The sequence below is a fragment of the Cavia porcellus genome, unplaced genomic scaffold, assembly GCF_034190915.1.
Source record: "Cavia porcellus strain 051 isolate PalLab524CR breed Dunkin Hartley unplaced genomic scaffold, mCavPor4.1 scaffold_29, whole genome shotgun sequence".
Taxonomy (NCBI): Eukaryota; Metazoa; Chordata; class Mammalia; order Rodentia; family Caviidae; genus Cavia; species Cavia porcellus.
This window is the reverse complement of record NW_026947512.1, coordinates 44886477-44912719: the sequence shown is the minus strand read 5'-3', so window position 1 is coordinate 44912719 and position 26243 is coordinate 44886477. Positions and strand designations below refer to the sequence as shown.

The 26243-nt window shown below is 44.4% G+C and overlaps 1 protein-coding gene across 3 annotated transcripts; it reads right to left on the bottom strand.

The window, feature by feature from the left end:
* Nucleotides 1–914: 914 nt before the first annotated feature.
* Ash2l (ASH2 like, histone lysine methyltransferase complex subunit) lies at nt 915–26004 on the bottom strand. 3 transcript variants are annotated; one of them, XM_013144702.3, is made up of 17 exons: nt 25777–26004; nt 25235–25301; nt 24232–24377; nt 21724–21812; nt 21391–21485; nt 17615–17710; nt 15859–15954; nt 14457–14532; nt 13752–13769; nt 12206–12299; nt 10834–11051; nt 7590–7757; nt 6817–7010; nt 3915–4007; nt 2215–2313; nt 1639–1698; nt 915–1567 (listed from the first exon to the last, which is right to left on the bottom strand). In XM_013144702.3, exons 1-17 carry the CDS (start codon nt 25965–25967, stop codon nt 1460–1462), a joined length of 1908 nt encoding a protein of 635 aa, XP_013000156.1. In that variant the 5' UTR covers nt 25968–26004; the 3' UTR covers nt 915–1459. The 3 variants fall into 3 exon arrangements, with proteins under 3 accessions (XP_013000156.1, XP_063095903.1, XP_003462929.1); XM_063239833.1 differs by lacking the exon at nt 25777–26004 and adding an exon at nt 25414–25598; XM_003462881.5 differs by lacking the exon at nt 13752–13769.
* Between the last annotated feature and the right edge of the window lie 239 nt (nt 26005–26243).

Genomic DNA, 26243 nt, shown 5'->3' with positions numbered 1-26243 from the left:
CTGAGGCAGAGGATTGTCTCAAGTTTGAGGTCAGCCTGGGCTACATAGCACTTTTTTTCTTTTTCATTTTCAAATCCATTTTATTTCAAGGAGAAATAAAATAAAATATAAAAAAAGAGAGAAAACTACAACAAAATTTCAAAGCATGCCAATCAGGGCATAGTGCATTTAAAGCCAGCCTGAACCATACAGCGCGTCCTAAACAGAGCAAAACTGGAGCAGAGGAAACAAGCAGTCTGGACCGCTCATTAAAGAGAAAATTGTCAACGTTACTGTGTTATGATCCCAAAATGTACTTGAACTTGGGAAGTTTTTGGCAAAAACAAAAATAAGATGTTCAGCAGAGCTGCAGGCATGCTATGCAGCGATTTTTTTGACAACATCTCACCTGTTAAAGCATTCTCCTCACTAACCCAGGTGACAGTGGCATGCAGTATCTTCGAGCACCCCCATCCCACTGGGGTGCTGTATCTGCCATTCGCTCTGTGGATCCAAGGAGGGGGCTAGGAAGCTGGAAAGAGACCCCAAAGGAAGCTTCCGCCTCCTTCCAGGTTTCAGGATTCTGCAAGCTGCACTGGTTTCCCAGAACAGTACTGGGGGCTGAACTTGGGGTCCTGCACGGGCTGGGGCACCGCTCACCCACCGAGCTACAGCCCAGCCAGAGCCTGCACCTCCACCACCAACTGTTCCAAGCCTGCTTACACAACACTGTGTCCAAGGAAGAGCCGAGAAACCGCTGGCCTCCTTACAGTTTTGAGAGTCCAGCTTTCACAGGGTGCTGGACTTGGCCAGCGAGAACAAAGTGAGCCCAGGGGAGCTACACACCCCAAACCTGTCTCTTCCACCGAGCTGGTCCTTTCCTCATTGACATTTCAGACACTGCCCCTAAGAGAATCAGCTTGAGAGAAGCCAAGTGCCACACAAACCAGAGGCAAGTTTTATTTGGAGAAGAGATCTTATTCTGTGCGAAGCTAAGTCCCTTTCACAGTACAGTTCTAGAGACTGCGCCATTTCAGAGATTCTGGGGATGAAAGATGTGTTCCAAAACCAACAGACAAACTCGCACCAAAAGGAAACTGCTTCTAGATGGCTCTGGAACACGCTGCCAGGTTCCAGTTCACAGAAGCAGCCCCACCACCCCAGGTGCCGGGTGCACAGTTAGTGCCTGCAGAAGGAAATGTCTCTCCAGTAAGTTAACTCTCAAGACCAGAGCACTGGCTCCTAGAAAATGTGGTAAGGTATCGAGTCCCTGCTGGCAGGGACAGGAGACAGCACCAGTTGTATGGCAAGGTCCTGGGGTCAGCAGGTGGTGTATGGCACAGGAAACAGAGTGTCACAGAAGGTGAGGAGGGGCAGATAACTGTCTGGAGCAGAGCTGTGCTCTGTGGCATCTTTGGGTGGACGTTGAGAATTCAAATGCAAAACCCCAGTCTCCCTGTCCAGAAAGCTCACAGACTCATCAGGGCTCCCAGGGTGGACTGCGCCTCCCGTCCACTTCCGTCTCCACGTGATACAGGACGTCGGCCAGCGTGTGCTCGACCACGGCGCCCCAGCCCATGTCGCTCATCTGCAGGGGACAGATGGGGGTGAGTGGAGCATGATGGGGGGCCTGGGGCTCGGGCTGCTAGTGCTACTCACCGGGTGGTAGGTGAGGTCCTTGGGAGGGTACTTGAAGCACGGCCCAAAGTTAATGGAGACCTGCAGTCCATTCGGTTCAGGTAGACATGGAAAAACACCAAGATGTCATTTTCACATGCGAACGTTTCCACTGTGAACACAGCTAGGATGCTCAGAACACAAACACAACTCCCTGGCACCATCCCAAACTGGGGAAAAATCGAGCTGTATTTGTTTCTTTTTTTCCTTTTTTTTTATTTTGGCTGTTTTCAAAGCAACGTGGTTGCTTTGCTCGATCTGTGTTAGTTTCTGTTATTTATTTTACCTTTTTAACTGGTGCTACTGACAGACTAAAATGTATGGAAATCTCCATGGGTTAGCTTTTTTTTTTTTAAAGGCAAACAGGCCCCCAATGATTGTTCCTTTCTTTTTTTTTTTTTTTTTTTTGAGACAAGGTCTCACTAAGTAGGTCAGGCTGGCCTTGAACCCTATGTAGCCCAGACTGGTCTCAAACTCATAGTGATCCTCCTGCCTCAACCTCCCAAGGGCTCAGAACCAATCGTACTCTTTGTTACAGGATGAACACAGCATACATACCGTGCAGCTCTTGTACAGTGAGATAGCTGGAAAGTAAACCCCCTCAAAAATATCTTTGTAAGCCACTCCTTGATTGACACCGTTTTTATAAAATATTATCTGAAACAAAAATCATGGTTTCAATTCAGAATTTTAAAAAAGAACAAACAAAAGAACTCACTTGGAGAACATGGAAGTGCTGCTTCCAGACTAACAACAGTATGCTGTACTCCAAGAACAGCCTGTGGGTTATGCCAGAGCAGTATCTTGAATTTACATGGTACTTTCAATTTCTCCAAGTAACAGTAAGATAAATGTGTACTAATCCAGTTCACTTCAGGTTTATTTGCTTTCTAGATTCCATGTCACCAAATGGCTCTACATTAGATTATTTATCAGATTTTACCTAAGAGAAACAGGCAAGCCTTCCAGATCCCTTGGAACTAAACCGACTGAAGCTTATTTTTCTACTCTTTTTTTCTTTTTCCTGCCATCAAATTCTCTTTTTTTTTTAACTTTGAAATTTTTTAGAGTCTTCTGTTGTAGAAGATGAAGCCTCATCTTTTTTTCTGAGACAAGGTCTCTGTAGAGCTCAGGCTGGCCTTGAACTCACTATGTAGCCCAGGCTGGCCTTCATCTTGCAGAATCCACCTGCTCAGGCTCCCCGAGTGCTGGGATCAAAGGCATGTGCCACCATTCCTGGCTGAACCCTTGTTTTCTTTATGATTTCTTTCCTGTAATTATTTCCCGAATGTTTCTTCAACCACAAAAGAGAGAGGATCTTCAGAAAAGATTCTTTCTCTTCCCAGCAAGAACTACCTTCCCTCTGGCTGTATTCTCTAGCTGTTATCATACCTAAAGTAACTGTTTCCTTTTTTTTTTTTTTGGTACCAGGAATTGAACTTATGACCTCATGCTTGCTAGACAGGTGCTATGCCTGAGCTATATCCCAGGCCCAACTGTTTCCTTTATGTATTATTTTTTTCCCTAAAACAACTGGAGTTTTAGTTTTCATATACTCCTTTATACTTTCCATTCCTACCCTAAGTAAAGCCACAGCATTTTTACTCTTCTCATTTTTTATTTTTACTCTGTGCATGTGTGTGTTAATGATATTGGGAATTATAGTCAGAACCTTCACACTGGACTTATCCTCAGCCTTTTCCATTTTTTATTTTTTGCTGAATTGCCAATCCAAATTGTGATCCTCCTGCCTCTGCTTCCCAAACTGCTTGGACAGGGGTGCACCATGCCCATGCCTGGCACAGCACAGCAGCACATTTTCAGCTCTCTTCAGAAGGTTCTGCCTCCCTCCTCTCCTTCCTCTTGGGCTTTGGCCCTTGAGGCCAGCTCGGGAAGGCTACCTTTCCGGACGGTGCGGGGACCCTGCACAGGGAGGGAGCCAGGGCCTTTGCAGGGCACTGAGCTGCACAGCCACCTGCGCTCACCCCGGGCCGCACTGCAAGGCCCCTCCGCACTGCGCTGCCTCAGCTGAGGGACCACTAAAGGATGTGGACAGTGGATTAGGCTCAGATCTTCGTCCCAAGGCACTCCTGTTCTGCCTTTTCTGTATGAAGCGCTCCGACAGGCACCGCCCTGCTGGTAGCAGCGGGCACCCCGGGAGGAGCTGTGGCTGGGGTGTTCCCTGAAAGCCTACCACTCTCCCTTGGGCTTTCCATTTCCTTGCGACTCTGCAGATTTGGGGACCAAGACTCACTCACCTCACTGTGAGGAGTCTGCTTCAGGCTCTTCTCGGCTTTATCCACGAAATCTTTCTCCTCAAAATATAAGTAACTCTTGAACTTTATCAGAGCCTTGAAAAGTGAGAGGAAAAAAGGCACACTGAAGCATCAGCGGGCACGAGAGAGAACTGGGCTAGAGGCCGCAAGTCCCAGGCGTGGGCACTGGGCCTCTCCCACGCTAGGTAAGGACACTGCGCCTGCCACGTCCCTTCCAGCCCAAGAAAGCCCTTTTCTTTTTGTTTTGAGACTGGCTGTCACTAAGCTGTCTATGCTGCCTTCATACTTGTGACCCTGCTGCCTCCATCTCCTGAGTGGCTGGCACAAGTGTCTCTCACTGCATTTCGCTTACTGTATACTTCTCAAAAAATACCAGCCTGTCATATTTGTTAAACATTCTTTAAAAGTGCTTAGTAAGAAAATTTGTAAGGAAATACACATAAGCAGACATTCTTACCATAACAAAAGTCTCCATAAGAGTCTAAAGGGGACCGGGGATTTATCTCAGCGGCACAAGTGCCTGCCTGGCAAGAACAAGGTTGTGAGTTTGATCCCTGGCACACACACACACACAAAAGAGAGAGAAACTAAATTAGCTGGGTGTGGTGACACATGCCTGTAATCCTATAATCCTAGCACTTGGAAAGCTGAGGCAGAAGAACTGCCACAAACTCGAGGCCAGCCTTGTCTAGTGTCTGAAAAAAAAAAAAAGCTAAATTAATTAATACTTTTTTTTTTTTGGTCTTTTTCGTTTTTATCGGTACCAGGGATCGAACTCACGACTGCCTGCTTGGAAGGCAGGCGCTTATGCCGCTGAGCTAAATCCCCAGCCCCTTAATTCATACTTTTTAAAATAATCTCAGTGGAAGGAACAATGACTGCCCTGAGCCTTGAAGCTCCGTATTGTGGACACCATTTCTTCTCTGCTAGCTTATGAGTCCCAGGCCTCAAGAGCCTATACAGCTCTGTATTCCCAAACCACTGTAGAACACCCAGTACATTTTTTTTTTGGTACCAGGGATGGAACTCATGACATGTTTACTAGGCAGGCACTTATGCCACTGAGCTAAATCCCTAGCCCTCCAGTACATTTTTAAAGCTGAACTTCTCAGTAGATACATGGAGTAGACATAGTTTTTAAAAAGCTCACAAGATCCATGAACATATAATATGGAGCAGCTTGCTCCATCCCCACGTCCTCACCAGTCTTGCTTGCAAAGTGAATCACGTGCTGGGGTGCCACTACACTCCCAGAGCAGCTGAAGCACCTGCAGTACTAGTCTCCCGAAAGAGGACACGCACCAGAGGAACAGCCAGACAGACATACAAACCATGCGCGGCAAAAATATACTGCAAGTTTGGTGTCACTCCTTGAGTATTTCCCTCAGCTACACACCCTAGAGGTCATTCACATCAGTATACATGTAGCTTCTGAACAGATCCACAGTACTGTCTTACGGATATCTTGTTAACAAATTAAGAACTAAGCCAGTCTATATGAAAAAGTAAAACTGTCATTTTAACTAATTCTTTTTGGCTGGGCCTACAGGAGTGTGCCAGCACAGCAGGTAAAAAGAGGCAAAGCAGCTTCCAGAGGCTCCGCCCTCTGCAGCAGCAGCTCCGTGCAGAGGCGCAGAGGTCCTCAGGCCCAGGCAGGCGAGGCTGGAGCTGAGCTGCAGTGTGAAACGAATGCTCCTTTGCTGAGCAAAGCAGAGGAGTCACTTTCCAGCTCTTTCTTTCTTGCCTTTTCCCTCCCCGCCCCTATTCCTTTCCGTCCCTGCTTCTCATGGTAGTGCTGGGGGCTGACCTGGGGCCATGGGTGTGCCAGCAAAGGCCTCCGCTGAGCTCTACCCTCCCCGCAGCCAGCACAGGGACAAACTCTGGGCTCCCACACGAAGGGCCACACACAGACAGGGCAAATCCAAGATACACCTGTGTAGACGCTCATCTGATTTGCACTACAGACACAGCAGAAAGCCAGTGCAGACCGGAAAGAGCTTGACAAATGATGCTGACAGAGGAAGCCCTCTGGAAAAAAGTAACCTTGGCTGACACAGCACAAAAGCTAATTCAAGGTAAATCAGAGACCAAATGTGAAAGCTAAAAGCAAGCTTCCTTTCTTTTTCTTTTTTAAAACAAGGTTTTGCTATGTAGTTTAGGTTGGCCTTGAACTTACTATGTAGCCCATGAACTCACTATTCTGGCCTTCTTCTCATGGTGGCCTTCCTGTCTCAGCCTCCTGAGTGTATGATTACAGGTATGCACCACCATGCCTGCCTAAAACGTGGCAAATTAGACTTCACAAAACTTAAAACTTGGGTGACCCTGAAGACACTATTAAGAAAGTGAATAGATGAATGTGGCAGAGGAGAAAATATTTTGAAAATACTGTATCTGACAAATGACTATAATTTAGGGCATACAGGCAACTCTTATGAATAAATAAGATGATCCAATCAAAAAATAAACTAGCCAAGCAGGAACTTGCCACAAGTTCAAGGTCAGCCTGAACTACACAGCAAGACTTTGTCTCAAAAAACCAAAATAAATAAATAAATAAATAGATAAATGTGTGTGTGTGTGTGTGTGTGTGTGTGTATAAGAAACTAAACAAGGTTGAGTGCCAATTAATGAAACACATCCTAAAGGGTAGAAACATACTTATTTTTTGCCATTTCTCTGTAGGGCATAAAAAAGATGAATGGACAGGCAGTGGAAAAGAGGATCCAAACATGTAACTAGTAGAATCAAGTATTTGGGTGCTGATTTAAATTCTTTTCACCTCTTACTATGTCTGAAAATGTGCTAAATGTGATGTGAACAGAGGAAAACTGTGGGTCGGCAGCACGCAGGCCATGGCCTGGGCTCTGGGCAGGACACTCACCTTATCTTTGTAAGTGTCAGGCAGTGACTTGGCTGTCTCGGTGTCTTCTGGGAGACTGATGTAAAACCCCAGCACATCTCCCTGTCCGTAGCCTGAAGAGTAGTGTTTGCCAATGGACTGGTGAAATTTGGTTCCCTTCTTACTCCGCCAAGAATAGCTAAATTTATCATAACCTAAGGGAGCCTGAAGGTTACCTATCCCAAAAGAAGATACATGAAAAATCAGATGACTGATTTCAGGTCAACTCTGGTTTCCTAAAACAAACAGATTCTACTGTCTTTATATTATTTTGAGACAGGGCCTCACTATGTGGTTCAGGCTGGCCTTGAGCTTACTTTGTAGTCCAGGTTGGTCTTGAACTTGCAACAATCTTCCTGCCTCAGTCTCCCAAATGCTGGGATTACAGGTGTGCACCACTGCATTCAGCATATTTTGTTTTGGGACAAGGCTGGACTCCTACCTGGAGATCCTCCAGCCCCAGCCTGAGTGACAGAAGTAGAGGTGTGGCACCTCACCAGGCCTCTTGCATTCCTCCAAGCACATGAATCCTATCATTGGTGTCCTGCCTTCCCATCCCATCTAACCCTAATGGTCAAGGGCCGGTGGCACATGCCTGAAATCTACTGCTTTTTTTTACATACTCTTTTGGTAATTTAGTAATTCTAACAAGATTTCCAGAGCCTGCAAACCAGTAAACCCTGCAGACACCGAATTTGATGCCCCAGTCAGGTAAGCCCAGTTACTATGCTGTCCGCACTAGGGTTCCAACTTACCTAAAGGCTGGGACCATCCCAGCCTGGCAGCCGTGTCTGGCGGCATCTCATCCACAGTGATTTCAAAATACCAGGCACCTTTCCGCACCCCGTGGGAGGCCCGCACCATGGAGTAACCCTTCTCCCCAACCACGGTCAGCCGGTCATCAGAGATCTTCAACTGGGGCGCTGCAGCAGACAAGATTCAGACAGAGGCTTCGACTTACCTGAGACACTGAAGATGCAGCCTATGTCCAGTGAGACAGCAGGGTCAGAAAATACAGCTCGGGAGTCAAAAAACACCGTAAGACGCCAACGAAATGGAGAGGGGAGAAAGTGAGAAAGCTGCTAGATGGTCTAGTTTTTATTAAATGCAATTATATTTAGAGGACAGGTTAAAATTGATCGCACTTCATATGCATAGTCCCTAAATTTAATGAACCAACTGGAGTGTGTTTAGACACTGTTTTGAGTAAACTATCCTAAAAATTATTTATTTACTTATTTAGGTGCCAGGAATCAAACTCAGGACCTTGTGTGTGCCAGGCAGGCACTTATGCTGCTGAGCTATATTTTTGGCCCTAAAATTTTTAATTTCTTTTTTTTGTGGTACTGGGGATTGAACTTGGGACCATGCCTGCAAGGAAGATGCTTATGTTGCTGAGCTAAATCCCTGGCTTTAATTTCAATTTTCTTTTCTTCCCCCCACTTTTTTTTTTTTTTTTTGCAGTACCGGGGATAGACCTCAGGGGCTCTTAACTATTAAACTACATGTTTTCTCTTTACTGATTTTTGAGATAGGATCGTGCTATGTACTCCAGGCTAGCCTTGAACTTGCTAGGTACCAAGGCCTTGAACTGCTGACCTTGAAATCACAATCCTCTTGCCTTAGCCTCCTGAGCAGCTGGAAGGAATTACTGGCACTACCACATCTGGCTAAAATACTTAACTGTTTAAGCTTGGATGTAGCTCAGTGGTAGAACACTTGCCTAGCATGTATTAGGCTTGGGTTCAATTCCCAGAACTGGGGAAAAAAAGAAAAAAATTAACTTTTTTTGTTGTGTTTTTTTTTTTTTTTTTTGTCTTTTTCCTTTTTATCGGTACCAGGGATTGAACTCACGACTGCTTGCTTGCAAGGCAGGCGCTTATGCCACTGAGCTAAATCCCAGCCCCCTTTGTATCTGTTTTTTGAGACAGGATCTCACAGTTCACGTTAGCTTTGAACTCACTATGTTGCTGAGGCTGGCCTCAAACTTATCGTGATCGCCCTGCCTTAGTCTTCTAAGAGCAACTGCTGGCATGACAGGTGTGTGCCATCACACCCAGCCCTACAAAAAAACAACTTTTTATTTTATAATAATTACAGACTTTAAGCTGGGTGTGTTGGTGCATTCCTGTAATCCCAGCACTCAGGAGGCTGAGGGAGGTGGATTGTTGCAAATTTGAGACCATCTTGGGTTACAAAGTGAGCCCAAGGCCTGAACCAAATAGCAACACCCTGTCTCAAAAAAGACATACAAAAAAAAAAAAAAAAAAGAAACACGCACACAAAACGCCACACGAGCCAGCTGTACATTCCTACCATCCTAGCTACTCTCCAGGCTAAGGCACGGAGATAGGCCAGCTGACCTAGGGAATACAGTGAGAGTACACGTACAAAACCAAAGTCTTTATATACCCTTTAGTCAGTTTCCCCTAATGTTATTTACAACCATAACAGACGTATCAAAACTAGCTGATTACCCAGGCACAGTGGCCCGTGCCTGTCACCCCAGTGTTCTCGGAGGCTGTGGCAAGCAGCCTCTGTTTGAACAGCTTAGCAAGACTTCATCTCAAAAAAATAAATAAACGGCTGGAGATAGCTCATATGAAGGGCATGAGTTCACTCTCCAGCATGAAACACAACAAATTAAAGCAAAACATATGTGAACCCAGAAAAATGTCACTAAGGTCTTGGGAGCTCCGGGATTCAGAGCTATACTGGGCAAAAAACGTGAGAACCTGTTTCAAAAACATCTCACTTTCCCAAATCAACATTGATACAATACTAGTAATTAAATTACAGAAAAGCCAATTATCAAATAATATCACAGTAAAGGGAGGACACGTAGCTCTTCTTGTTCTGGACCTAATTCAACCCTGTTACATATTGGATCACCACAAAGGCAGTATTAAAGGGATACTCAAGAGTTCACCTCCCCTCAAAACAATTACGCAAGGAAAAAGTAGTTTTATGGTGGATAAGCCTGACAGACATCATCTTTGTCAAGTGACCAACTGCCACCAGTCCTAGGACAAAGGAAAACTAGACAGGACACAGCATGAGGAATACAGCTCACTTCGCTGACCTTCCTGTCCAAACAGTGTGACTCAAATCACAAACTGAAACTGAGTGACGTGCTCTGAGGTAATTAGCATGTGATTTTCACAAGCCCAAAGCCAAGAAAATGGAGTAAATGTTGGGGGTGGAAAAGTAAAATACTTAAATAACTTTTGATTTGTTGTCAATACAGGTTGAGCATTCCTTATACAAAATTTCTGAGACTAGAAGTGTTTTAGATTTTGGAACACTTGTATAGACTTCACTTGGGCAAGCATCCTTCACCTAAAAATCCTAAATCTCAAATGCTCTAAAATCCCAATGTTTTTCTGTGTGTGGTACTGGGAATGGAATTCAGGGCCTTCCACTGAGCCACAATCCCAGCACATTTTTATTTTGAGACAGGGTCTTGTTAAGTCGCCCAGAATGGGCTTGAACTCACAATCCTCTTGCCTCAGGTGCTCTGAGAACTGGGATCATAGGTGAGGGCCACCAAGCCCAGCTGAAATCCAAGACCTCCTGAGCATCATCTTGGCCCTCAAAAGGATTTGGACTTTGAAGCAATTGGGATGCTAGATCTGTAGGACCAATGTAATAGTATTCACCAATGTTAATTTCCTACTTTTGATGAACTGCATTATGATTACGTAAGTAATGCAGTTCATCAAAAGTAGGAACTGTTATCATTATGAGAAGTTTGATATTGAGAGACTCTCCAGATGTATCACTTCTGGAACTTTACGGTAAGTCTTTTTTTTTTTTTTTTTTTTTTGTACTGGGCACTGAACTCATGACCTTTCGCCTCACGCTTGCAGACAGGTGCTGTGCCACTGAGCTATCTCCCCAGTGGACCTTTACTATAAATCTTAAAGAATCCTACATTGATCAAATGATGAGGCCAGCTCTAAGTCACCCTGGTCCATGTGACCCCTGATGCTTGCATACCTCGGTCATGCAGGGCTAACAGAACCCGTTCATACAGGCAAGCTCTGTAGAGGTCTCCAGGGATGGGTTTTCCTGCCCAGCAGTCAAGCTCAAGCTTCTCGGGGTCAGGGGCGTGCGGATCCGGCTCAGCCAGGATATAGCGGTAACCGTCTTTGTTGAATGGGTGCTCCAAGGGGTAGCCGTGAGGCGGGAGACGCTGAGCAGAAAACAAAGGGTCACTGCAGCGAGGAAAGAATAAAATCAAGGCACTAAAACTCCCTGTAGTTCAACCACATTCTCCTGTGCCAGAAAAGCCTCTGACATAGTAGATTTTGGTCTGAACATATGCAACTTCTTAACAAAAGTGTTTTGGAACTCAGGAAGTAAGCTGGAGTAAGTTGTCTGGACAAAGCAGTTGGGCTTGAAATTAGTCTTCCTAGGGGCTAATCAGGAATACTCTTGTCTATGAAATATAGCTAGTGTACAATGGAAGAGAAAGGGAGGAGAGGAATGAGGGTATTTAGGCTGCTTTCCCCTTAGTTTATTCATTATTATAAACTAATGAACAGAAGCTCAACGACGGCACTTATTATCTGTGCCCAGTCTAAGTAAAAAGTAACCCGGATTTCACCACCTGAGTACGAAACAAAGACAATGGAAGAAGCCTGAGACAGGAGGGGCAGAAGCTAAAGATCTCACATTCTGTAGGTTTTCTCCCCTTCTGTTCCACCTATTCTTTCTCAAAATGCCTTAGAACTTTATACCCCAAGCTTACCCAAAGGATGTGGCCTGGGACCTTTTTGTAGTAGCAAGTTCATGTAGTAGCAAGTACTGGTGGGATAGGCATGGTGGTACACACCTGGAATCAGGAACTGGGGCAGGAGGCTCACCACAAGTTTGGGGCCAGCCTTGGGTATCTAGTGAGTTCAAGGCCAGTCTAACTACATGGCGAGCCTGGCTCAAGAAACAAACCAACCAACAAACAAAAAAACAAACCAGAACAAAACAAAAGATGGCTAATATATGGTGGGCATGGTGGTACAGGCCCATAACCCAGAATTTGGGAGGCCGAGACAGGAGGATTTATTGTGAGTTCAAGGCCAGTTTGGGCTATGTAGTGAGACCCTGACTCAAGAAACAAACAAAAATGACAGACAGATAAACAGACGGAGAAAGGGAGGGGGAAAGGAGGAGGAGGAGCTTCATAGCTTCAGACAGCAGAGCAGTGAAGGCGGACCGTTTAGAGCTTTCAGCAATAACAACCAACAGCCCACAGAGGCGCAGGTGCCGTGAGTTTGCCACCCAGGGCTACTTGAGACCACTCTCCCCTCTGTACGACTCTGCTGGCACCACAGAGGCAAACGATGGGTACAGGGCAGGGTGTCCTCCCCACCTCCGGGCTTTCTTGGTGGTCCCCGTGGTCCCGCCGTCCTGCTGTTTGCGCTTGGCTCCTCTCCCTTTGCCACTGCTTCCTGCTGTGATTCCCCCTTTAAGAGAAGGCAGGTGATGCTCAGTAAGTTGCGATCAAAGTGCCTTGCAAACACCAAGATTCTGAGGACCAACACACTCAAAGTGCATTTGTGTGACACCACAAGATTTCCTTCCCAAAGCCACGGGGTGTCACCCTGGCTCTGGAGCATGTGCTGAGTGTGAGTGTAAGTGTGAGCGTGTCACAGTCCGAACACTGAGCTTTGGTGGCAGGCGCAAACAAAGCCAGAGTCATGAAATTCATGTTATGGCTTTGGCTTTCCTTTCCAAAGGAGCCACGACCTAGGATGTGACACAAATGCATCTGCACTCGCACTCAAGCGCACAGCCCAGGGCACAGCCAACACCCAGGATGCAGACTCCTCACCAGAGGTCCATGCTCACCGCCTGAACTGTGCGGTGTGGTCCATAAACATAATAAAGGCACAGAGTCTGCTGAAGCACTTAACTTGAGGATCCAAAGAGACAAAAGTACATCAAACATGGAAAATGAAAAATGGAAGTGCTCAAAAGGTGTTTCTCTCCAGTGCTGCTAGCACCCATTACGGTCATATGTGGTGCAAGGAAGAAAGGCTTTAAATTTAGCAGGCAAATTTTGGTTCCATGTGCATTCTCCATACAACATTTATTAAGAGTATGCCAGTACATCCAATTCAAGTTAGACCAATCTGGCTTGTGGAGTTAAGAGCAGAACAGTATCAACAGACAATGTACATTGTTTTATATAAAACAATTCAGCTACATTCTGAAGCCAAAAGAAACAGTGCCTTGTGTATTTCTGAAACAGGCACTGTCTGTTTCCCCCCACTTCAAGAAATCACCCCTGAACTGCAGGAAAACACCTTTCCATAAACAACTGCAGAATACAGGAGATATATGTGGGCAAGCTCGGAAACCACCAGCGATTTTGCTGCAATAAGAAGGACCACGACATTGAGGGGAGGTCATATTCTGCATACACAGGACCACGATTTTGCAGCTCCTTTCTGTGAATACAGCAGAGGTTATTTCTGTTTCGCATAAGAGACTTAGCCTGACACTGCTGTATGTCGTTACCGATCACAAAGATTATGCAATTTATTTTGGTCATGCTGGGGATCAAACCCAGCACCTTGCTAGCTTGGCAAGCGCTCTATCGCTGCGGTGTATATCCTCAGCCTTCATTAACTTTTTCCTGTCAATTTCATTTAGAAGTTTTAGAACCACCTTGAAGAGAACAAGCAGTACTACGGAGACCACTGGTCACGTCAGGCAGAATATGACAACATAAAGCTTTTAATTACTAACATTAAACTGGAACTACCATTTCATAGTAAATGCTATTGCCACTGCTTTCACAATGCTTTAAAATTATTTAGTTTTAGCTTCTACCACAACTCAGCAAAAAGCATTTTCCAAGCCACAAAATACTTAAGTCTGAGAGGCTGAGAGAAGACACAGGAGGAATTCACCTCCAAAAGTGGCTCCGCCTGTAAGAACAGAAGTGGCACCATGTATTTGTCAACTCCTAACAATGAAGCAGGGAGAAGGTGGTGTAAAGACATACAGTATACACTCAGCTACTTCCAACCCACCTTGCACTAACTGTGGAAAATGTTAATTAATGAGACTCGTCCAGTCCGAAAGACAATGGCACCACGTGCCAAATGAACTGCTGGCCTGGGCTCCCGGCAGCTTACCATTAGTCACCAGTAGCATTTCCCATTAGCTGGGTACCAACAGAAAGGTACATGCCACCGCAGGTGATCATACAGAAATGTTTAAGTTTTAGGGCAAGAAAAACTAGAAAACGGACATGGGAAGCTTATTAGGTAATAGCTGAATCACAGAAACAGTGGAGAGTAACTAAAGCTTTCTACATCTGCTATAAAGATGTAGATGGGAAGTGTAATACAAACACTGTAAATCGAACCTTAAATGGTACCTGTATTTACACCAAATCTCTTTCATTTAAGAACAAAGTGCCTGCAAAGTGGTTATAGTTCTCCTCTATTACCATCTGTCATATTTTTGACCACCTTTCAAAATTGAGTTTTAAACTGTAAAGCATTAGTAAACAGCCACGTTAAAGGATCTTTTAATGAATGCCCAATTCTAGACACGTGTGGTTTAAACAGCTTAAACATATTTCAGCAATGAGATGTATAAGTACTTACCATTTAGATTCCCACTGGTAGATACAGCACTGCTTTGTTTTTGGTTGTCATAAGCAGGACCAATGTTACTGAGATCCTGGAAGGGAAAAAAAAAAAATCTAAGTAAAAGAGGAAGTTAAGCTATGTGTGGATATGCACACCTGTGACCCCAACTCTGGGAGGCTGAGGCAGGAGTGTTGCAAGTGAAGTCCACACTATGCAATTTGGGAAGATCCTGTCTGAAAAAATAGAAGGCTGGGCTAAAGCTCAGAATAAAGGCCTTGCATTCAATTCTTAACACAGCAAAGGGGAAAAAACCAAACCAAAACAAAAAGGCTGCATACACAAGGTGATTTGGCAGAGTTGAAAACAGGAGGGATTCTAATAGCACAGGAACTGAATCCTTTAGATTCTGAAATCTGCAGGGGTCTTGGGATTTTGGGAGGGAGCAGGCAATGTGTGCACAGTGGCCGAGTGCTTCACAAATAACCATACACGGCGGTCAGCCAAGCAGCCTGGGTGGAGGGTGCAAGGTAACCAGGACAGCCTCAGCCCACTGACTTGGCTCCCCAGGGTCGGCATAGGCAGATTTCCTGTCACGAAAGCAGAAACCTCAACTGCAGTGGGAAATCTCAGTTTCAGAGATGACGTATTAGCCTGCAGTCCCAGCTACAAGGGAGGCTGAGGTAGAGAACTACTTAGGCTCAGAGCTTGAGGCCAGTGCCTAGGGAGACAGAGTGAGACCCTGTCTCTAAAGGGGGATTAAAAAAAAAAAATCTAATCTGACACTTATAGGAGGCACAGCTGGAGGATCTGACCACCTGGTCTTTTCTGTGGAACTGGGCCCAGAACCCAGGGCCCCTGCACTGAGCTACAAGCCCAGTCCTTTTCTTAATTCTAAATTGAACACTGAGATATGGTCTCACTAAACAAATCATTAGGTTGCTGAGGCTGGGTGCATCTTGAGATCCTTCTGCCTCAGCCACCCAGTTCTTTCTGTTTCACTGTGCCTGGCTACAGCTGACCTTCTCACTGGCCAAGTGTGACCCCTGTCACAGAGTAAGGACAGACATTTTCTCTTTCTTGTGCAAGACAAACTGTCCAACAAAATCTCAAAGTTTCAAAGATTTTAAGAGTAAAATTTGAGATGGCAGAAAGATAGAAGTAATTCGCAAGCACATATTTTTATACCAATGAGGCAACCAACATTTTAAAAAAGTTATTAGTGAAAATCTGTAACACTCTGGGAAAGAGTCAGAACTAACACACTAGCTTCCTAGTTCAACATATTATTTGCACACCCATCAATAAGTGTTTATTCAGAACCCACCATGTCATGGTGCCAAATATACAGATACAAACAAAAATCTAATATCCCTAACGCCTTGAGGTGAAGAAGAAAATATGAAGGACATTAGTGTACCTGATCCAAAAGCCCAAATTTGGGGTAATCTTCTTCGGGGTCTTTGCTCCCTGGATCGGGGTGCTCCTTTACCAAGAATACATCTCTTTCTTTACTCTGAAAGGAAACAGCATCTTAGCATTAACGGATCTCTTACACAGATGATCAGCCTCCAACCAAAAAGTCAGTCTCCAAAGACAGCGCTATTACAGAATCACTGCGTGACTGTCATGGTCGGTACCTACGTGTCCACCAAAGCCTCATGGTTTGTGGGGTGGGGGGGTCTTTTGGGAGGTGACTGAGTCGTGGGTGTGTGACACTCATTGCTGGATCAGTACTGGGTTTACACCTGGCTGTGACACTGGGCGGTAAAGCCTGGTAGAAAGAGGTGGGTCGATGTGGCATGGCCTGGTAGGCCTTCTGTCCTGGTGCTGTGAGCTTTCTCCTCTGCCAGGGCACCCTGCCTTGGAACCAGCCGACTGCACTGAGACCCCACCAACTGAGCCAAATAAACCCTTCCTTCCTTAACTGGTGGGGTCACGCATTTTGTGTCCCAGCGATAAGAAAGTGACTACAGCAGTGATCATTAAAAATGTAAAAAAAGAGAAACAGGCAGCCTTCATCACCCTCACCTGTCCTCCCACCCCACAGATAAGCACCAACGGCTGGCTGCTGACTCCTTCCCAGATGCTCTCATTTGTTTTATTCTGTTCCTTTTTTTTTTTAAAGATGGGATCTTGCTACATAGTGCAGGCTTCACCTTAAACTCATAGCGACTCTCCTGACTCAGTTCGCCGAGTGCTAGCAAGATTTATAGGTATGTACCATCATGCTCAGCTTTCTTTTGTTTCCTTAAGAGTCTCCCTCTGAGGGGCCGGGGATTTAGCTCAGCGGCATAAGCACCTGCCTTGCAAGCAGTCAGTCGTGAGTTCGATCCCCGGTACCGATAAAAAGGAAAAAAGACAAAAAAAAAAAAAAAAATAAATAAAACAATTCTTTAAAAAAAAGAGTCTCCCTCTATAGTTAAAGCCGGGGTTGAACTCACTATTTAGCCTAGCCTGGTCTTAAACTTGAAGCTATCCTCCTGCCTCAGCCTCCTAAGTGCTGAGGCTACCAGTGTGTACCACCATGCCTGGTTCTCATTTGTTTGAAATCAAAGAAAAATGTTTTGTTTTGTGCAGGCTGGCCTTGAACAAATGGTGACCCTCTCACCTCAGTCTCCTGAGTGGGATTATAGGAGTGTATCACCATACCTACTTTGTTTTGTTCTAATGCAGGAACTTTACTTGTGACTCTGGGAATTGAACCCATTCTATCACTGAGCTGCATCCTCCTGGCTCACCTCGAATTTTAATACAAAATTATACTTCCAAAGTGCTGTGGTCAAAGGTTTCTGTGCATAAACTGATTGTGGAGCTCAGTGGTGCTTATAATGTGTGGGGTCAATGAATGTGTGTGTCAAACTATTAAATTTGTATCTGATACTCTCAGAGATTTAAAATCAAATTATTTCCATTTTCTAGTCCCATATTATTTCATGCTGAGACTAAATAGCATTTAAACAGTACAAAGAACCTTTTTTTTTGTCTTTTTGAGACAGCATCTCTCACTATGCAGTTCAGGCTGGCCTCGAACTCACTTTGTAGCCCAGGCTGGTCTTGAACTTTTGAAGATCCTTCTGCCTCAGCTTTGAGTGCTGGGATTATACAGATATGCCACCAAGACCGGCTAACACTGTTTTCTAAATGTCAAGCCTAATCAACTTCAGTTTACTCACCATTGTTTTGACGATATTATTTGGCCAAGTCATCTTTCCAGGTCTCTGTCTGGTTGTCATGCACTCCCAGTATTTATCGATAAAGGGTATAATATCCTAGTGTATAAAATAAAATATATTAAAAAAATATTAAAACTTTTATATTTACTTTCAAACATTTGGTTACAAAGAAAGAAAACTGTCATTTTCAAAGGCCTCATTACAATAAAAAGGAAAATCCATGTTTAGTCTTTTAATCACTTGAACAAATATTTAATTGCTTAGAAATATATACATTATGGAGATGACAAATAACTATAATTTATAATCCAATTGGAGGTAAAAGCTCTGTCATATTCCCTTGGTTGTCAACTGGAAGATGACTTCTAAATTATCAGCTCCTGAGCTCTTATTTCTACCTACTTGAGACCTCTCCACACATCTTACAGGTACTGTAAATTATTTTTATAAGGCCTTTTTTTTTTTTGAAACCTGGTCTCACTATACAGATCAGGCTGACCTTGAGCTCACTTCGTAGCCCAGGCTGGTTTTGAATTTGCAAGGATCCTCCTGCCTCAATCTCCAGAGTTGGGATTATAGGTGTGCACTACCATGCCTAGCTAGGTACTGTAAATTAATTTACCTTCCTTTCTTCCTCCCTCCTTTCCTTCCTTCCTTTCTTTCTTTTAGTGGTATTAAGGATTAAACTCAGGATTTTTACCCTGAGCTACATCCCCAGCACTCTGGGAGGATGAGGCAGGAGGATTGCATGTTTGAGTACAGTTTGGCAATTTAATGACTTGGTGAGACCCTGTCTCAAAGCAAAAAATAAAAAGGATGAGGATATAGGTCAGTGGCAGAGCATCACTGGGTTCAAGTCCCAATACTGCAAAAAGAAAGAAAGAAAAAAAAAAGAACCAAAAACTGAATCATGCACTCTTGCAGTGAGCGTGACATGTACGACGTGACATGCAGCTACCACACCACTTTGCAGTGAACTTTTTAGGAGTGCAGCCTCAACTAATGCTAAAGAGCAGAGTGAACACATGGAAGGGCAACAGTCACGTACGATCAAGTGTGATAAACAGCACACAGCGTGTGTACTACCTTCACACGGCGGGCAGCGCCCGAACAACACTCTGTGCCCCTGTCCTTGCCAAACAACGGGGACATTCGGCTCCTCGGTACTCTTATGGGACCACTAGGGACACCTGATCAAAACGTCATTATGCAACACATGACTCTACATCAATTTAAAAGAAAAGAAGGAGAAGGAAAAGCTGGGTTTTTTGGGCAGCCCTTCACACTGAACTACATCCTCACCCTTTGAAAACATTCTCAGGGCTGGGGATTTAGCTCAGCGGCATAAGCGCCTGCCTTGCAAGCAGGCAGTCGTGAGTTCGATCTCTGGTACCGATGAAAAGGAAAAAGACAAAAAAAATTATAAAAAAAAAAATTCTCACTCTTTAAAAACTTTTGTACTTTGAAACAGGGTCTTGCTAAGTCATTAATTGCCCAGTATGGGCTCAAATTCATGATCTTCTTGCCAGGCTTGGTGGTGCATACCTGTTATCCCAGCATGCTGAGAGGCTAAGGCAGGAGAATCAACAGGGAGTTTCAGGACAGCCTGGATTATGCAGTGAGTTCAAAGTCAGTCAGTTTGAACTATACAGTGAGACCCCAGTCTCAGAAAAAACAAATAAACAAAACCAAACTTGTGATCCTCCCACCTCAGCCTTCTAGAGTGCTATGAATATAGACTTGGCCACCATGCCCAGTATGAAAGTTCTTCTTTACAGAATTATAGCCAATAAATGTTTCCTGTTTTACAGCCAATCACTTTAATATCATGCCAAACAATTGTCTAGATGCTTCAAAACTTTCAATGTCACAGGAGAGTCCACTCTCAAAAGAAAAATAAATTTAAAATGGAACTATTGCGGGACTAAAATCCTAACAGATAGCAGGGCGTGGTAGCACACACCTGTAGTCCCAGCACTTAGGAGACTGAGGCAGGAGCAAGTTGGAGACCAGCCTGGACTACATTGTAAGCCCCAGTCCAACTTGAATGCATAGTAAATCCGTGTCTCAAAAAAGACAAAATACAGTCATTACAGATAAATATAGGGTACAATCCTGATCAAGTCCTTGGTAGACAAAACCATGAAGGATACTAAGACAAAATACTGAGAAAATATTAATATATAAATAATATTATAAATCTATATTATAATAGTATTACAAATTACCATATTATACTAATATACTATATACTAACATATTAGTATACTAATTACATATTATACTAATACTAATATACTATATACTAACATATTAGTATACTAATATACTATACATATACTATTATACTAGGGTTAATACTATATTACAATAGTATTATGAATCTATATTAGTATTATAAATCAATATTACATTTTTAAAGTGTGATCATTATATTGTGATTACACAACAGAACAGTAGATAAAGTATGTTATCTGCAATTTAGTCTCACATAGTGTAGGAGAAAATACAGATACGAGACTAAGCAAATGTGTCAAAACGGTAATAATGGCAAATCTAGGTAAAGAAAAAACAGATAATAATTTGGGAAAAATAAGTGAAGAGGAAAAAGTCAAATCTATTTATAATACACTCTGCTTAAGTACTTTTAATACTAAAAAAAAAAAAATCAGTAGGGCCTCCCTGCTGACTGCTCCAGTTTATAAGACTCAATAAGTACAAATTTCTCTATTTAGTAGACAAGGCCCAAAGCCTGATCCAGACAATTCTGATCTCACAGCACGCTCTACACATGTACTTTTCAAGCAGTACGTCATAGGCATGATGGCTACACTTGGAAAACCAAGGAGACCACAAAGATCGAGGCCATCCTAGGCTACACAGTTCAAGGCCAGCCTGAACCACAAAGTAAAACCCTGTCTCAAAAAACAAAACAAAAAATTAAAGCTCATAAACTATAGGGCGTGGTGGTGCCCACCTATAATCCTAATACTCGGGAGGCTGAGACAGGCAGATTATTAAAAATTTGAGATCAGCCTCGGGGCTACAAATTGAGCTCAAGGCCAGCTTGAACTGCATAGCAAGACCATGTCTCTAAAAAGACAAAAAAAAAAAAAAAACAAAAAAACCCCAAAAAACCCTATAGGTTGTCTGTTTGCATTACTTGGGATTGAACCCAGTGCTTCTGCACTGTTACACCCCCAGTTCTTTTTGTTTTTATTTTGAGACAAGGTCTTGCTAAATTGCTAAGCTTCCTATCCTCCTGCCTCAGCTTCCCTGCAGGTATGTGTCATCATGCCCATAGTGAGTTCAAAGTCAACCTGAACCATAGCAAGACCCTGTCTCAAAAAACCAGGTTTAAGGATAGCCTGAGCAACTTAGCAAGTCTCAGAACAAAGAAAGGCAATGGAGGTGCAGCCAGGGTATAGGCTGCCTAGCATGTGCAAGTAACTCTTTCCTGCTAGTATACTGAATGTTCCATTGATTTTTGTTTTTTTCTTTTCTTTTTTTTGAGAAGTCTTGCTATGTAGTGGCTTGAACTCATTATGGAGCCTACACTGGCCTTGAACTCATGGCAAACCTCCTGCCTCAGCCTGCCGAGTGATGGGATTGCACTACCACAAATGGCTTTCCACCTGATTTTTGGGAGGAGGGGTACTGGGGAACAAACTCATGACCTAGTGCTTGCCAGGCAGGCCCTTAGGCTGCTGAGCTAAATCCCCAGCCTTCCACCTGATTTCTGGTCTTAACCGTAATGAAGTTAATTCCATCTCTACCTTATCTTTGGAAAACATGGTTTTGGGATGTTCATCCTGTGTTCGGGATTGCCACGTCAGGTTGGCCAAAGCACTAAGGCACATTTCCTTTAAGTCTATCAAAAACAAAAAGAAAAAAAGTTATCTATGATGACTACAGTTCCATTACCAAGGGAATAGTCTACATAAGATGGCCCACAAAACACCAAGCTGCACAGCCAAAAAGGATCTGAAATGGGCAACAGCGGCTTCTTCCACCTTCTACCACTCAGGGCAAAGGTCTCCCAAGTCTAATTCCCGTCCCTTTTCTTTTTCAGTGGATGATCATTTTGAAATCTGCAGAGTTATTCTTACTTGCTTGCTTCCGGAGGAAGTAGGTATTCCCACTATGATGGCACACATTGCAATGGAAACTGTAGTTGGTCATGAAAGGTAGACAGGATCTGTGGGTCAGCAAGAGTGTACAAATCAGTGAACTTCAGATGCACACTTACAGACACAGATCAATAGCTGTAGTTGTTTTAATTCAAATGCAATATGAATACAAAATGAGAAGAGCAGCCTCTTCCTATCCTGCTAGCTCACATTCTCTCATCCCATGTCCTGGGAATCCTGATTATTCTTGCTGTTGCTTCTTTAAAGACCTCAATGTGCTGCGTGATGAGGCTGTAGTAGAACATTAACTTTCTACAGTACCTGGTAAGCTACCCATGAAAGCTATGCATCTATCACTCTGATAATCAAGCTGTTTGTAGTGTTTAAAGAATATCGTTTTTTCCCTCTTCCAATAGACTGTCAAAAGTACAAACACATATATTTTACTGTGATCCTCTCAACCACTTGTGTTGGCCAATCTTTACATTATATGTTAACTGATTTTACCGGGAAGGGCTGTTTCTAGGAACCCTGAGGTACTGGATGTTATGTCAGCCTTCGGATAATTCCTGGCTGTCCTGAGAACTGAGAGGGATGGAAACAGGACCATGATGACCTGACAAGTGTTCCTAGCACTCATGTTAACAGCAAATGTAAGTCTTGGCCCTGATGCGCCATCCTCTCCTGGAGGTGCCTGCCACAGTTCTGCCATGAACCAAAACCTCTGAACTCCTCTACATTCCTCAACTACTGCTCATTTCTTTTTCCCACCCGTGGTGCTGTGGTGCTCCAATACCGTACAGCTGGGCTTCTGGGATAATTTCTTAAATTTAGTTACAAACTTGCTCCTACAAATTCTAAACTGTAGCTTAATTCATCTCTGATTTACCTTTGGCTATCTCATGTAAATTTCCATTCCTAAGCCTATCCATATAAATTTTTCTTGCCCAAAGTGTTCCAATTTTAGACCTTCCTTGGTCAGTACATTTTCCCTACAACCTTTTTACCAGAATCAATTCTTTCTTTCTGAACCCTCGATATTTCTCTTTTAAACACCATATCCCAGGTCAGTCGTGTTAATTGGTACATTAGTATTTCCAAAATCTACTTATGTACAATAAATCATAAAGGGGCCTGCAATCTCAGCATTAGGGGGCTGAGGTAGGAGGATTCCCACAAGTTCAGGCCAGCCTTTATAATGAGACCCAAGTCTCCTTAATTCAAGAAGCCCAAATAAAACTCGGTCTTCCATGAATCCAGTATGGTTTCTCTTTCTCCCCACCTAAAAAACTTATGTGGAGTCTGCAATGAATTCTGCAAAAAAAAAAAAAAAAGATTCATCAAGTAAGAGATTAAAGCAAGGTGTTCTTAAATAGACCTAAGTTGGGCTGGGATTTGCCTCTGTGGTAGAGCTCTTGCCTGGCATGCACAAGGCCCTGGTTTAGACCCCCAGCACCCCCCCCCCACACACACAAGAGAGACAGACATAGTTATGTCCAGACTGGGGCTCACTCACACACACACACACACACACACACACACACACACACACACACACAAGAGAAACAGACAAAGTTATGTCCAGACTGGGGCTGAGGATTTAGCTCAGCGGCACACACACACACACACACACACACACACAAGAGAGAGACAGACAAAGTCATGTCCAGACTGGGGCTCACTCACACACACACACACACACACACACACACACACGAGAGAGAGACAGACAAAGTTATGTCCAGACTGGGGCTCACTCACACACACACACACACACACACACACACACACACACACACACACAAGAGAAACAGACAAAGTTATGTCCAGACTGGGGCTCACTCACACACACAGACACACACACACACACACACACAAGAGAGAGACAGACAAAGTTATGTCCAGACTGGGGCTCACTCACACACACACACACACACACAAGAGAGACAGACAAAGTTATGTCCAGACTGGGGCTCACTCACACACACACTCACACACACACACACACAAGAGAGAGACAGACAAAGTTATGTCCAGACTGGGGCTCACTCACACACACACTCACACACACACACACACAAGAGAGAGACAGACAAAGTTATGTCCAGACTGGGGTTGAGGATTTAGCTCAGCGGCACACACACACACACACACACACACACACACAAAGAGAGAGACAGACAAAAAGTTATGTCCAGACTGGGGCTGGGGATTTAGCTCAGCGGCATAAGCGCCTGCCTTGTAAGCAGGCAGTCGTGAGTTCGATCCCTGGTACCGATAAAAAGGAAAAAGACAAAAACAAAAAAAACAAAGCTATGTCCAGACTGTATGACATGGTTTTTCTCCTTAGTCACTGCCTGAAGGACTCTGAGAAGTAATACTGAGGCGCAGACATGAAACCCAACTTCTTCTCCAAAGCTGTGGAAAGGGACTGGACATCATGGGGCAGATCTGACTTTCAAATCCAGTTCTTATAAAAGTACTCACGAGGTATCTATGCCAAAGGTATCTGCTGTGAACCACTTTGTGCATATCCCACACTGCAATTCTACCTCTCCCAACTGTCGGCCATTCTCTTCATCAACAGAGCCAGCCTGAGCATCCATCACCTCTGAAGTATCCCCAGCACCTTCCTGTGACCAAGAACAAGTAGAGAACCAAAGATGCATTTTTTCATTTGCTTAAAAACAGATGGGAGATGTAGTTCAGTGGTATAGCATTTTTACAGCATGCACAAAGCCCTGGGTTTACTTCTCTACATTGCAAAAATAAATTTAAAAAGCAAATTAGAGCCTGGTGTGGTGGTGCATGCCTGTAATCCCAGCACTCTGGGAGGCTGAGGCAAGAAGGATCACCTTGAGTTTGAGGTTAGCCTGGGCTACATAGTGGGTTCAAGGCCAGCTTGAACTATGTAGCAAGATCCTGCCCCCCACCAAAACTACAAATTAGAGGGAAGGAAGGGAAAGGGGGGTGTGTGGAAAAAAAAAGGAACTGAGATGTATATACATGTGCCAGCTGCCCACAAGGAATCTGAACATTACATACCACACACATGTACTAATAAGCTAAAATAAAAAGTAAATTAGCGGAGAAGCCGGATGTGGTGGTGCTGGTTTGTAATCCCAGCATCAGGGAAGGCTGAGGTAGGAGGGTCGCCACTAGTTTGAGGCCGGCCTGTGCTACACAGTGAGTTCAAGGCCAGCCTGGATTACCTATGGACACTGTCTCAAAGAAACAAAAAAACATAAAAAGCAAATAAAGCCTGGCACAGCAGCATAAGCTGTGACCTTAGGACTGAACAAGGAAAAGGCAAGAGGATTCCCAACCTTGCGTTTCACCTAGGATCTCGTCCAGAAAATAAATAAATAAGGACTTGGGACGCAGCTCAGTTCTAGAACGCCTCTAGATTTAGTTCCCACTATAGTAAACACACACATACATACGTAAGTACCTTATTTCCCTTTGCAAACATGCAAAAAGATATACTTACTAATGTATCTTTTCCATTGGAGGATTCTGTCTCCAAACCGCCACTTACATCAACCAAGTTTGCATCTCTGTAAGGTAATGCATGTATTCCAGTAAGAATATTTTTTCCCCAAATCCATTTTATTTCAAAGAGGAAAAAAATCAAAATTTCAAAATCAAGAAAGAACTTTTAAGAGAAACCTCAAAACGCCAACTCCCAAAGATGATGATGAAATTTAGCTGAACTTCACACTCTTACGGCTTTTTCAGCTAGGCCGGCTCCGAACTGGACGCCAGAGCGCGAACACTGAGCTATCAATATCCTACTCGGTGCCAGGATCAGAAACAACTAGCACCGGGGCTCGCACCTCCCTAAAATGTGGGAGAGGGGGGCGTGGCCTGCGCTGCAGTTCAGACCTACGCGCTGAGCGACGGGCGGGGCTACTCGTCCAGCCGTTGGCCGCGGACTGGGTCCCGTGGAGGGATTGCTGGAACGCGCCCGAGCTGCAGGATTCCAAAGGGCAGGCATCCCTCCCTGCCAGCAAAAGGCGGCGGACGTCTTACCCGCTTTCTACCTCCCCAGAACTGGGCTCCGCGGGTGCCGGCGCAGCAGATGTCCCCTCTCCGGCTGGAGCGGCTGCTATCGCTGCCACCGATTTCGTCTCCCCTTCTTCTGCCGCTATTGCATTTGCAGCCGCTCCTGGGCCAGGTCCGGCACCCGCTCCCGGGCTAGGGCCAGTTCCCGCCGCCGCCATCACCGCCGCCTCCCAGACGTCTCGCGATAATACAGCTTCAGTCTCGCGCGACTTGCTGGTTGATACTGTACTCTTCAAGTAGTAAAGGCCTCTGGTGGGCCCACCCATGGTTTAAGGACTGCGCACTTTGTGCCGCCCCGCTTTAAGGCCGGAGGGGCGGGTCGCAGCCCCGGCAACTGCCACAAGCTGTACCCGGTGAAGGCGTGAGTTTGTTAGTTGGGTTTCCTTTAGGTTTTCCTTCGTTTTCGGGTGAATGCTGCCCAGTGCCAATAACTC

What these genes read in the sequence shown, in the direction of transcription:
- Ash2l (XM_013144702.3), bottom strand. Translation starts at nt 25,967, where the DNA reads ATGGCGGCGGCGGGAACTGGCCCTAGCCCGGGAGCGGGTGCCGGACCT. An exon ending in AGCAGACTCCTCACAGTGAG is followed by an intron (nt 2,314 to 3,914) that starts GTGAGTGAGTCT and finishes TTTTTGTTTCAG; the next exon opens with ATAATATTTTATAAAAACGG. An exon ending in AGGACCTCACCTACCACCCG is followed by an intron (nt 1,568 to 1,638) that starts GTGAGTAGCACT and finishes TGTCCCCTGCAG; the next exon opens with ATGAGCGACATGGGCTGGGG.